The sequence below is a fragment of the Gopherus evgoodei genome, chromosome 20 (assembly GCF_007399415.2).
Source record: "Gopherus evgoodei ecotype Sinaloan lineage chromosome 20, rGopEvg1_v1.p, whole genome shotgun sequence".
Taxonomy (NCBI): Eukaryota; Metazoa; Chordata; order Testudines; family Testudinidae; genus Gopherus; species Gopherus evgoodei.
Window position 1 is genome coordinate 15,489,815 of NC_044341.1, and position 12,108 is coordinate 15,501,922.

Consider the following 12,108-nt stretch of genomic DNA (forward strand, 5'->3'; position numbering starts at 1 on the left):
GCTTGAAATCGATGGCTTCTCAGGGCCTGTCTGGGGCAGGGAGCTAGTCCGGTTGCTCGGGATCTGTTGGGCAGGGTCAGGCTAACCCTAGCTGTGCCAAGGCATACTCAGCAGCAGTAATGGGAGGAAGGTTTTTTTCCGTTCCCTCCAAATCCCCCAGGTGCCTCTTGCTGACATTGCCCTGGGCTGGGCTGGCAGTGCCTGCTGATGCTGCCTGCTGGTCTGAGCCGGGTGGTTGGTTGTGTTGGGGATGGCGCCGACTCTGAATGACCTGCTTACTGCCTTTTCAGGATGCTCAGCCTCACTCAGGCCTGCTGCAGGCCTCCATCATCACCCTCTACACCCTGTTCATCACCTGGTCGGCCCTGGCGAACGTACCAAGTAAGTGACGCTGGCGCTCGAGGGCTTTCGGCCGGTGCCTCGAGGGTGACTCACGCGAACCCTGCCTCAGCCTCTGAGGAGACCCTACCCGTGGAGCTTGGCAAACCAGCTTCTCAGATGAGTGGGGGGAGGTAGGGTTCGAAGGAGCGGATGATTGGCCAGCAGAGGCTGCAGGTGACTTTGGAGCAGCCTGGGGTGGCACCCCCCATCCAGAAAAAGCTAATGCAGGGGGTGTCTGTCTCCTAACCCCCCTGGCCAGGTCCTCTCTCTGCTCACTCCCCTCTCCCAATCACTATGTGACCTTTTACTGTCTGGCACCCAGTTGGCTTCATTGCCCCTCATGTACCCAGCTCCCCTCACTGGCGATTGTTACTGATTACAAACTAGAACTGAAGCCAGCGAGTCCCAGGAGCTGTAGCTGCTGCTCAGGGCCGACCAGTTCCAGCCCTGTAGCGGGTAGGCTGTAGCTAGAGGCCACACTGTTTTGGCATTATGACATAGCCCAGAGGGTGCGGGGTATGCGCCAGTCCAGGGCTTGTTTGTGTGCCTTTGAGTGGGTGGAAATTGTCAGTTACATGAGGATCGTTGCCCCCACTCCAGTGCATGAAGGGGTCTCAGCTTCGGAGGCTGGGGGTGGGGGAGGCAGTTCAGTATTGTCGGGCATTCACCTTCAGGTCTGTATTGGAAAGCAGCTGGGAGGGGGAGCAGGGGCAGCTCCAGACACCAGCAAAGCAAGCAAGAAATGCTTCCCAGCGGTTTTTAGGACTGGAATTGCTATTTTCAACAGCTATTGCCCCCTTTTTTAAAAAAAGTTTTATTTGTTTAAGAGGAAGACAGTGATATTGCATTGTCAAATTCCCCATAGAAAGAAAGAGTGGAACAAAAGAATAATAAAGGCACCTCAGCTTTTTCTCATTTACGTAAGACAGTCTTATAATATGCATCCAGATATCCTCCAATCACACAAGCTGAAAATTGTTCCACTTTACTGCAGTTCTGTAACCATATGGGAACCAATCCTGTCTGTGTTCTGTGCACATCCAAAATTCCTGCTGAATGACCCGCCCTGGGAGCAAGTTACCAGTGACCCAGGGCTGGGGCAGAAGGAGGGTGCAGGTGTGGGGAGGCAGAGCCCAGGGCTGGGGCAGCAGGGGGTGTGTGGGAGGGGGGGAACTTGAGGGGGGGAAAGGGGGAGCCCAGAGCTGGGGCAGCACTGGGTATGTGGGGCAGAGAGCGCAGGGCTGGGATGGCAGGGAGGTGTGGCTTGGCAGGGGGGAGAGCTCAGGGCTGGGGTGGCGGGTGGGGTGGGAGAACTCAGGGCTGGGGCAGCAGCGGGGTGCGGGGGGGAGCCCAGGGCTAGAGTGGGGGCAGCCAAAATTTTTTTTGCTTGGGGTGGCCAAAAACCTGGGGGGGAGGGACACAGGTCTCTGTGAAATAGGCGGGGTGCAGCACACACTGAATACTTTTCAATTGGCTCTCACCTTGATCTTTGTTAGCAACCTCCACAAGGGTCCCTGAGCTGATCAGTGCATTGCCCCGACCCTCTCTCCTCCCAGGGCCGGGTTTGCTGGGATGGTGGGAGGAGGAGCAGGGAATTACTGCGCTGCTGGCTGTGCCTTTTCTCCGGTCTCCAGGGCCACCAGCCCAACACCACTGGCCAGAGCCACAGGCCCTTGCAGGCCCGAGTGGGTGGAAAGGGTCTTGCTGCTTACACTGGCTTTTGAATTCCTTTTCAGACAAGTACTGTAACCCCACGCTCCTGGTGAGGAACAGCACCGCTGGCCTCGTGGCTGATGGGCAGGTGACTCAGTGGTGGGATGCCCCGAGCATTGTGGGATTGGTCATCTTCCTCCTGTGCACACTCTTCATCAGGTGAGGGCTGAGGCTGCTGCGGCTCTCCTTCCATGGCCGATGGGGAGTGTGTCTGCCCAAATCTCTGAGCCAGGCGTGGAACCCCCTGGCTCCTTCTCCCCAGCGGTGCTCAGCATCTTGTCTCCTGCTGCAGAGCAGGGGAACTCTGGAAGTCGGTATGAAGCGTTATAGCAGTGCTGGCCTGGGAGCTCCAGGGCAGCACCCCCCACACCCTATGGCTTTCTCCTGAGGGTCATGCAGCCCGGGATAGACAGAGATGCCCCCTGAGCGAGATGTAACTGAGGGCAGAGTCTGGCCTGCTGTGGCATTTGACTTAGGATCCTGTTCGTTGTGAGTGAGCCAGAGGGGTGAGCGAGGAGGGGAGGGGAACTCCCCTGCAGGCAGCATCCAAAACCGGCAGGAGTATAGAGCTTCTGAGCCTCTCTGCAGTGGCTTTAACTACTCCCTGATGTCTCTGCTTTCAGCATCCGCTCCTCAGACCACAGCCAAGTGAACAAGATGATGCTGACTGAGGAGAGCCCAGCCATGCTGAGTGGCGGGGATCCAAGCGTGGAAGATGGGGCACATCGGGCCTATGACAACGAGCAGGATGGCGTGGCCTATAACTACACCTTCTTCCACATCTGCCTCTTCCTGGCCTCCCTCTACATCATGATGACGCTCACAAACTGGTACAGGTAGGAGCTCCCCACTGTTGCCCTCTGAGTCCGCACCGGGGTCCTGCTGCGAGTGCCAGGAGCTGGTGCTTTTGGCTGGGGGATGCAGGGCAGAGAAAGGGGTGACGCCTGCATGGGATCAGGCTTGCTTGGCAGCCCAGCATAGTGCCTCAGCAGTGACTGGCTATGTGGAGGTGTTTCCACCGTGATTTGGGGTGGAGGGAGCAGTCTGTGGAGCCTCCGTGTCCCCAGCCCATGGTGTGGCTGTTGTTCTCCCTCCTTCTCATACAGGGCTAAGGAAGCATCAGACCCCTGATTACTGCTTACAGGAGGGGTTAGGCCTTTATTGAGGCAACGGGGTTATCCCTGAAGCACTTAATCTCCTTGTGTTCTGGGATTAATGGGTTGGTGGGTGAGGCCCTGGGCTGGAAATCCGGGAACCTGGGTTCTATTCCTGGATCTGCGTTGCAAGAAAAATGCTTCATTGCTCTGTGCCTCGGTTTCCCCATCAATCAAACAGCGATGATGCCACTGAGTCACCTTTGATTTCAAGGGCAGGAGAAGGCTGACCCAGACGCAATCTGTGTTGTGAACGTGCTGTTGAGCCCACATCGCAGATACTGAGACACACAGGGCCAAACACAACCACAGCAAGAGATCTCCGAAGGCGAAATTCACGCCAGGCAGAGCCCTGTCAGGCTCCAGCAGGACTTGAGTGGTGCATAGGCCTTGCGCTGGTCCTCCGCCCCGGGAGAGTTTCCTCCTGGCTGGCTACAGAGCTAGTAATACAGCCCACGGCTCCATGCCTTTCCCCATCCCATCCCTGCCACTCCCCCCAGCAGGCCCATACGGCGAGAGGCAGATGAGTATTAGGCGTTCTTGGCCTGGTGTGACTGACAGCTTTCCCAGCTAATCAGCAAGCCCTAGCTGCGTGCAGCCTCCCAAGTGGCTTTGTGGCTCTGCTCTGAATGTGGAGTTTCTGGGCTGTGCAGCTTGGTTCGCTGGGGGCATGTGGCTCATGGCAAGCTCCCCCCCCCCCCGCACTTTGCTGCCATGATAGCAGGGTTGCCTTGGTAACCAGTGCAGAGCGGCTGCAGCAGCCGTGCAGGCTGGGTCCCCTTGGAGGTGTCCTCAGCTGAACTCTGCCAGACACGTGAGCAGGGGGCTTGCAGTGGAACCTAACTTCTGGTGAGAGTCCAGGTGGGGGCTCTGCAGGCTCCATTGTAAGTCAGGATGATCTGGCTGTTGGAGAACCTCACCTGGGAGACTCTAACTGGGACCTTGAGACGTGTCTGTCACTGCCCCCTGTCCTGCCCCTCCCCTCTCTCTCCTTTGCTATTCATAAAGCACCAGTCGCTCAGGCACTTCTCTGGTCCCGGCACCGGCAGTGCGGTACAGTGACTTTGCCGTCAGCCCTTCGCTGGCAGTCTGCCTTGCCAATGCACACGTCCGAGTGAGCTCCAGTTTGCTCCCCAGCAGCTGTGCGGGGTCCAGCGTGCTCTCCCCATAGCTGGGCCCGTGTCCGGCTCTTGCTGTCCACAGGGCAGCTTTGGTTCTGCAAGAGCAAGTGGGAGCAGGTGGTTTGAATTGGCAGTAATGCAGGCTGGTGTGGAGCGACCAGGATAGCACCAGTTTAACTAAAGATGTGAATTGAAACCGGTGCTCGCCTAGTTAAGGGAATCCCCCATGCATGAGTGACCCCTATAGTCAACTTAACCACTTGGGTACATGGCTTCAGTTCCTTACTTCTCTCACAGCTTCAGAGCGGGGCACAGGCAGGGGAATGGGCAGGAGATTCCTGTTGGAACTTGCCTACCTGGTACGTTGCAGTGACCTGATTTCACCTGACTGCGGGAGCTCATGTTTGGTGTTTCAGGCCCGATGAAGGTTCCCAGATGATGACGAGTCCATGGACTGCAGTCTGGGTGAAGATCTCTTCCAGCTGGGCTGGTCTCCTCCTCTATCTCTGGACCTTAGTGGCCCCCATTCTACTCCCTGGCCGGGAGTTCAGCTGAAAAGGACCTGCAGACAACCATAGTCCAAACCGGCTGGACAGCTCGGACTCTGCAAACAAGGAGCCCTGTTGCCAAAGCCCTGTCCCCGTCCCTGTATCTAGAGCTGGGTTTGGGTCTCATGGTGGGGAAAGTCCTAGCTATGGATGAATGCTGGGCTCCTGTTTCTGCACCGAGATCAGTTCCTCGGAATTGTGCCTTTCTTTGTTTGTTGTTTTAAAAGGGAAAAAAGTGCCAAGCAGGGAAAGTCTGTAGCTTGTGCGTGAAGTCAGAAGCGTCGAAGGAAATGTTGCTGGGTTTCTGGGTTGTTTGGGGGGTGGTTTTACTATTGTAGACCTTCGCGTTTGTCTGGTGTTTCTGCGTGGCCTCTGTGCTGCTCTTTTGCAAGGAGGCAGTTCAATCACCTTTGAGAATTTTTGTTTTTAAGCAGATGCTTGTATGATGCATTCTTTGACTTGTGTTACCTGGGGAGCATTTTGTATAATTCTTGCACAGCCCATTTTAGCATGTACCTGTTTATGGACCTGCAAAGATTTAAATAAATGGCCAGAATTCAGTATCAATCAGCATTGGTTGAGTATCAGCCACCCCTGTGTAATCAGCGATTGGTGCAAGGGAATATTCTAACTTCATAAACCAGCTTTCAATAGATCAAACCGTCTCATGGTTACAAGGCTCCAGGCACGTGGCTGAGGAAGAGTTACAGCCAATTGCAGCCTCAGAAATGTAATGGAAACCTTTCACAAATTACGCTTGACTTACACCATCCAATCACATCATCCTTTGTCCACACAGGCCCCTCCCATGAGCAGTCAATGCACTCTGTAGCCCCTCCCTCCAAATCGTTATTCCCTGAAGCCCCAACTCCAAACTGACAGCAGTGGGCGCTGTCCAGAGGCCGCCGCGGGGGATTCTATGACCCTCACAAGCGATTGCCTTGAAGAACAAGAATGATACTTAAGATATAGGTGTCATTCTGAAACCTCCTTGCCACAGTGTGCTCTCTGCTGTTCACATTACCCCTTATGTAGTTGCCCTGCACGGGTTATACAAGGACAAGGGGTGCGGGGGGGAATGGCATGCTGAAATTCAGCCAAATCTTTCCTCGTTAGTGTTTTGGGATGAGACGCTTCAACAGAACTAGGAGCAGAAATGAAAATGGTTGGGCTGTGACTGAAAGAGCCTTACCTGCCTCTTCAGCCCCATGGCACCCTAAGGCCCTGATCCTGTAACTGGATCCGTGTAGGAGCAGCCTACACCCTATGTGGTGCTCCAGTGGGAATCCATGGAGGTGCAAGGATCTGCCCTCTCTGGCTGTTTGCAGGATTGGGGCCTAAATCCTGGTTCCCGTGTCCTATGAGGACAGGTTTTCCTTTTGGCTGTGAAACATCTTCGCTTGTTTGTTTTGGTTTTTAAAAAGGAAGACTGTGCTACCAATAAAAGGCCTTTTTTTTTTGCAAATCCCCTTGTCCAGCAATGTGTGATGTGTACAGTACTGTCAGTACCCGGGGAGCTCTGGAGTAGGCAGAATGCCCAAACACAGCCCCCACAGAAAAACTGACACTAAGGTCTTGATGGGCCCAGGTAGCAGTTGGCTGTTATGCAGGCAATGGAGGTGAGGGCAGTGTGGCTGGGATGCTTTGTGCAGCAGGTGAGTTCTCGGGAGGCAGGAGAGGCACTGTGGGCCTTTTGGATAGCTCACTAGTCGAACTGGGTGGGAGAGAGTTTAGAAATGTCTCCTCTTTGGCATTGAGACCTTTCACTATTGTTTGATAGGAAGGCTGGGGGCAGAGAGAGGGAGAAAGCCCCCACCCCGGTACAGCCAGTCACCTGCTGGTTAGGGCACTCACGGGATGTGGGAGACCTGGGTTCAGGTGTTACACCCCCCAAAAGACACAGCTGTGCCAAAGTAAGTTGTCAGTGTAGACCAGCCCTAGTCACTGGGATTTGAGAGACCTGGCTTCTATTGGCAGATTCGCCCCCAACCTGCTGTGTGGCCTTGAGGCGATCTACCTCCTTTCTCCGTCGGAAGAAAGGAGAAAGAGGAGTGCTCTCCTTTGTCAAGTGCTTTGAGAGCTAATGACAAATGCTGCTTCAATGTGGCATGTTAGTTGGGATACTGTGAGGGACACAAGGCTTAGTGTGACCTAGAGGATAGAGCATTGGGTTAGGACTCACAAGACCTAGGTTCAGTTCCTAGTTCTGCCACTGGCCTGCTGGGTGACCTTGGGGAAGTCACTTCCCTGTGCCTCAGTTTTCCCATTTGTAAATAAAGCTAAAGATTCTGATATGTTTTGTAAAGTGCTCTGAGACCACTTGGAGAAAAGTGCCATGTAAGAGCGAAGTATTAACGTTAAGTGTGGAGGGCAGCAGAAGGCTGAGACTGGGAAAAGCAGACACAGGAGTTAAGAAAGGAGTAGGGCAGCTGGGGAACAGGAGGAGAGAAAGATATTGACATAGACAGGTGCTGATTCATGGGGATTTTACACGGTGACCTTCATGCAGAAGTGTCTCATGCTTCATGCCAGCAAATGCTGTCTAGAGCAGGGGGCAGTGTTCCCTTTCCTGTCTGCAAGCGGGCCTGTTCTGCTCCCGCAAAGGAGTGTCTGCAGGTATGGGGAGAACCGACCATGAGGCAACATCTGGTTTAGTCCTAGTTTTGCAGTTCAGGAAGCCGAGGAACTCCCAGCTCTCCCCCGTCCCTCCCATGCTCTGGGGTTTCTCTCACCATTCTTGGTGTCGCAGGAACCTGCAACCCCCTTGGCTATAGCTTTGGAGGCGGGGGGGGGGTATACAAAAGATGATAAAACCTTGAGCATCTGGTATCTAAAAAGCACAACCATAAAGGGGTTATAAAGCATCAGAGCCAAGTTAGTGCACTTCAGAGGGGCCCATTCTGCGCACACAAATATCCAGGGCCTGATTCTTCCTTGCTCTGCAACTTGTATCATTTACACCAGTGCAAAAAAGGTGTAACGCCACCCACACAGGACAGCTAGTGCTGTGCTCTGGTGGCAATGACAGCCACAAAGTACAGAGGGACAGGATCTGGCCCCCAAGCTCCTCAGTGGATTCAGAGCATGCCAGTGCTGAGACAGAGGCCTGTGCTGGCTGCTGCCCCATCATGAGCTCTCTCCATTGACCTGCTTCTAGTTCCAGGCAGAAGAGGAGCCTGAGGAACTGCTGAGAGCCTTGTGCTCCCTTCGAGCTGCAGCCATTCCTTACAACACAGCCACTGTGACTGCATGGCTGCGCTCTGGGGCCCAGGACTGGAAAGTCCCAGGCCTTCAAAGCCCATGACCGCTCAGACTGGCAGTTCTCTCTGTCTGAGGGCATGTCTACACTACAAAATTAAGTCGACCTAACTTACGTTGGCATATAGCCGCCACAGTAATTACATTGCTTACGGTGCCTGTCTGTGCTTGCTCCTTGTATCGGTGGTGCGTGTCCTCACCAGGAGGACTTGCACTCATTGAACTGCCAGTGTGGGGCATTGTGGGATGGATTCTGAAAGCCAGCAGCAGTCAATGTAAGCAATGCAGTGTGTACACTGATGCTGTGTCGACCTAGTTACGTCGACATTGATTCTATGCCTCTCGTGGAGATGGAATGATTGTTGGTATAGAGGGCAAGTTATGACGGCGGGAGCAAAATTTTCCTGTAGACACTTCCATAGTTAGATGGTGTAAGCTGCCTTGCATCGACCTAACTCTGCAGTGTAGACCAGGCCTGACAGGGATGCTCTGGAGTTTTTGTTGCTGGTGCAGAGAGAGTGTCTCATGTAGAGCAGGAGCAGCAGGATTCTGGGCTGGAGGCTTTAGCCTAGTGGCTCTCAACCTTTCCAGCCTCCTGCACCCCTTTCAGAGTCTGATTTGTCTTGCACACCCCAAAAGTCACCACATTTAAAGACGACTTGCTTACAAAATCAGACATAAAAATACCCAAGTGTCCCACCATGTAATTATAAAATTAATCGATTGGAATATAAATACTGTACTTCCGTTGCAGTGTATAGTAGATAGAGCAGTATAAACAAGCCACTGTCTGTATTAAACTTAAGTTTGTACTGACTTTGCTAGTGCTTTTTAGGTAGCCTGTTGCAGAACTAGGCCAATCTCTAGATAAGTTGATGTACCCCCTGGAAGAGCTCTGCGCACCCCCAAGGGGTGTGTACCTTGGGTTGAGAACCGCTGCCTCAGCCTAATCCAGCTGGAATCCAGAACACTTTATTAAACGGGGGCAAGGGAATGCAAGGAACCAGGGCTCAGTTGAATCTTGCTATGGATTGTAGGCAAGTATAAGTTGCATATTTTTGCCACTAGATGGCGCACTCAACCTACCTTTGTGAGCCTGTGTGTTGGAGCCCCCAGCAATCAGCTAATTCCAAGGGGGACTGGAGTAAAGGAAGATGTTTTCATGCAACACGCTTCAGTGATGCATAACACATTCCAAACGCATTGGCCACATGCTCAATACAGGAGCACTCCACCCCCTGCCATAGCAGGGCTTTGTGCTCCAGTGGCGAAGGCAACTAGTATGAAGTGCTGATCTTAGCTTCCACTTCCTCTGGGCCCCATGGAGAATGCTCAGGTCAGTCGCGAGTAGGATCTCCCGCAGAACAAGGCCATAGCCTTTGGCGTACTCTGAAAGTGGAACTAACCATTGTTTCCCTTCCATCAACACTCGTGCACGTTGAGGAGCACTTCACTGAGTGCCAGGACGGCAGGGAAATGGCCCAGGTTGGGATTTGCAGGATAAGTGATGTCTGAGCTTGATTTACTTCAGGCTCAGTTGTTTGTGTGGCAGGCTGGATGTGTCCTCCTGGCACAAACCCTGGGCTGGCACCTCTGGGCACTCTCCTCTGTGGGAGATCCCAGAGCAGGCAGATCTCTTCAGCCGCCCAACTTCCTGAGCTGTCTGGCTACAAAAGCACTAGCTGCCCATTCCCACAGCTCTGCACACCTGCCTATGCCCTTACCCTCCAAGAAACCTGCCACTTCCATCAGCTGGCAAACCACAGATATTCATAGGCTGAGGGGGACATTTCTGAGGGTTTGCATAGCTGGGTGCTGAGGCAGAGAAAAGAGTGAGCTGGTGAACCAAAGGTTTGGCGATGGAGGCAGCTGTCGTCTTTGCCTGCTCTAGAGAGGGCAGCCCCCCCGCCCCCGAATCAGGTGAGAACAGAACCTTCAGTGGGCACAGGACAGAACTTAAACCAATTCATAGTGTCTACTCTGGGCCTGCTGTGTTGTTGGTACTTTCACTGGTTCAGTGCGGCCGCATAAAGCAGAAAAAAGCAAATGCTTTAGCAAGAGGAAGGATGGTCCAGTGGTTAGAGCACTAGCCTAGGATGTTGGAGAACTGGGGTCAAGTCATTGTTCTGCCACAGTCTTCCTGTGTGCCCTTGAGCAAGTCATTTGCCCTTTCAGTGCCTCAGTTTCCCATCTGTACAATGGGGATAATAGCACTGCCCTGCCTCCAGAGGTGTGTGAGGGTAAATATGTTACACTGTGAGGTGCCAAGCTCCCCCAGTTAGAGAGAGGGGATAGATACAGGTCCAATTCCTTACTTATTTCCCTTTGCTGGAAAACTGTGCAGTTAGTCCATGGGACTGAGACTTAGAGCTCGAGAGCTGTAATCCCAGCCCTGGCACTGACTCACTGTGTCACCCCTGCTGAAACCATCCGGCGTGGCACCCGGCCTGCCCACGGCTGGGGGCAGCTCTGGGTCGTGAGCCAGCTCAAAGCCACTGTCCGGTTTCCCCACTACCCCCTTATCAGGCAGCAAAGAGCCGGAGACGGAGTCGGAGCTGGGGCCCTGCTCCTGAGGCTGAAATGGCGACCACCAGCAGAGAAGCATTTGCCACAGGCAGGGCACGGGGACTCGCTGCTGTTCCCCGGTGAGGGGGTGGCTCGGCAGTGCAGCAGGGTGACAGCTCTGGGCAGAGACTTGACCTCGTCAGCCCACTGCATTCACCTCAGGCTGAGCTCCCAGCCCTTCTGTCTGCAGCCCTGGCTGAATCAGCTACGGGGAGATGGGGCGCAGGGCACATGGTGTGAGCACAGAAGTGGGGGTCAGGCAGGAGAGCTGAGTGTGAAGGGGGGCCCTGCCTACCGGGAACTGCCGGGGGAGAGGGATGAATCACTCGCCAGCTGCTATTGTGATGCAGGTCTGATGCAGGGCGCTTGCCTGCCCCGCTGCTACGGTGGGTTAACTCTGAACAATGGGGCATGGCCCTGGGCATCTTCCCCCGGAGCGAGGGAGTCTGCTCGGCTGAGCGCTTATGCTGGGGGGAGGGGGGGCGGAGGGAGCAGGCACGCACTGCCAGACCTGGGCCAAGGCCTCACCCAGTTGGGTGGCAGGGACTGAAAAACCATCGCCGTAGCCCTGAAGGCTCCCCTGCCTTTAAAACACCCCCAGCCAAGTGTCTCCTGCTCACACACAAGCCCCAGGGGCCACTGCTGTGCGGGACGGGGGGCTGTGTGAGCCAGCCAGGGCCTGACAGGCCCGGTGGTCCGAGGTGCTGGCACTATGTCCAGCAGGCGAGGTGAGCTGGCCCTGCTCCCTCGCCACACGGAGCTCAGCCTGGCCCTGTGCACCTGCCCTGGGCTTGGCTGAGAGCCCTCAGGGCCAGAGAAAGTCTGTGCCCAGCACTTGTCCTTGCTACCCCCTCCAGCCCCATTTGCCCATGCAGCTCCGGCTCACAGGCCCATTGCTATTGTGCCTCTGCCTGCCAGCCCGAATACCTGGCTGGAGAGCCCAGGGAGCCAGGAGGGGGAGCTAGGGTTGCAGGGTGTCCCGTTTTTTACCAGAGTGCCTGGTCGAAAAGGGATCCTGGTGGTTCCAGTCAGCACCGTTGACTGGAGGAGTTAAAAGTCCGGTCAGCAGCGCAGTGGGGCTAGCACAGGCTAGTCCCTACCTGTCCTGGCTCCATGCAGCTCCTGGAAACAGCAGCATGTCCCCTCTCCAGCTCTTACACCTAGGGGCAGCCAGGGGGCTCTGTGCGCTGCCCCGTCCACAGGTGCTGGTACCGCAGCTCCCATTGGCCAGGAACCACAGCTAATGGGAGCTACGGGGGTGGTGCCTGCAGACAGGGCAGCACACAGAGTCATGTGGCCGCACCTCTGCATAGGAGCTAGAGAGGGCACATGCCACTGCTTCTAGGAGCTGCTTGAGGTAAGCACTAC

General features: G+C 54.8%; 1 protein-coding gene across 1 annotated transcript in view; it reads left to right on the forward strand.

Annotated features, from left to right (window-relative positions):
• Positions 1 to 7,746, forward strand: part of SERINC2 (serine incorporator 2) — a 35,578-nt gene extending 27,832 nt beyond the window's left edge. Inside the window, exons 7-10 of the mRNA XM_030539297.1 lie at positions 291 to 381; positions 2,118 to 2,253; positions 2,718 to 2,930; positions 4,786 to 7,746. Coding sequence (XP_030395157.1) covers positions 291 to 381; positions 2,118 to 2,253; positions 2,718 to 2,930; positions 4,786 to 4,924 — 579 coding nt within the window. The 3' untranslated portion in view covers positions 4,925 to 7,746. The remainder of the gene's footprint in view (positions 1 to 290; positions 382 to 2,117; positions 2,254 to 2,717; positions 2,931 to 4,785) is intronic.
• Positions 7,747 to 12,108: the final 4,362 nt, after the last annotated feature.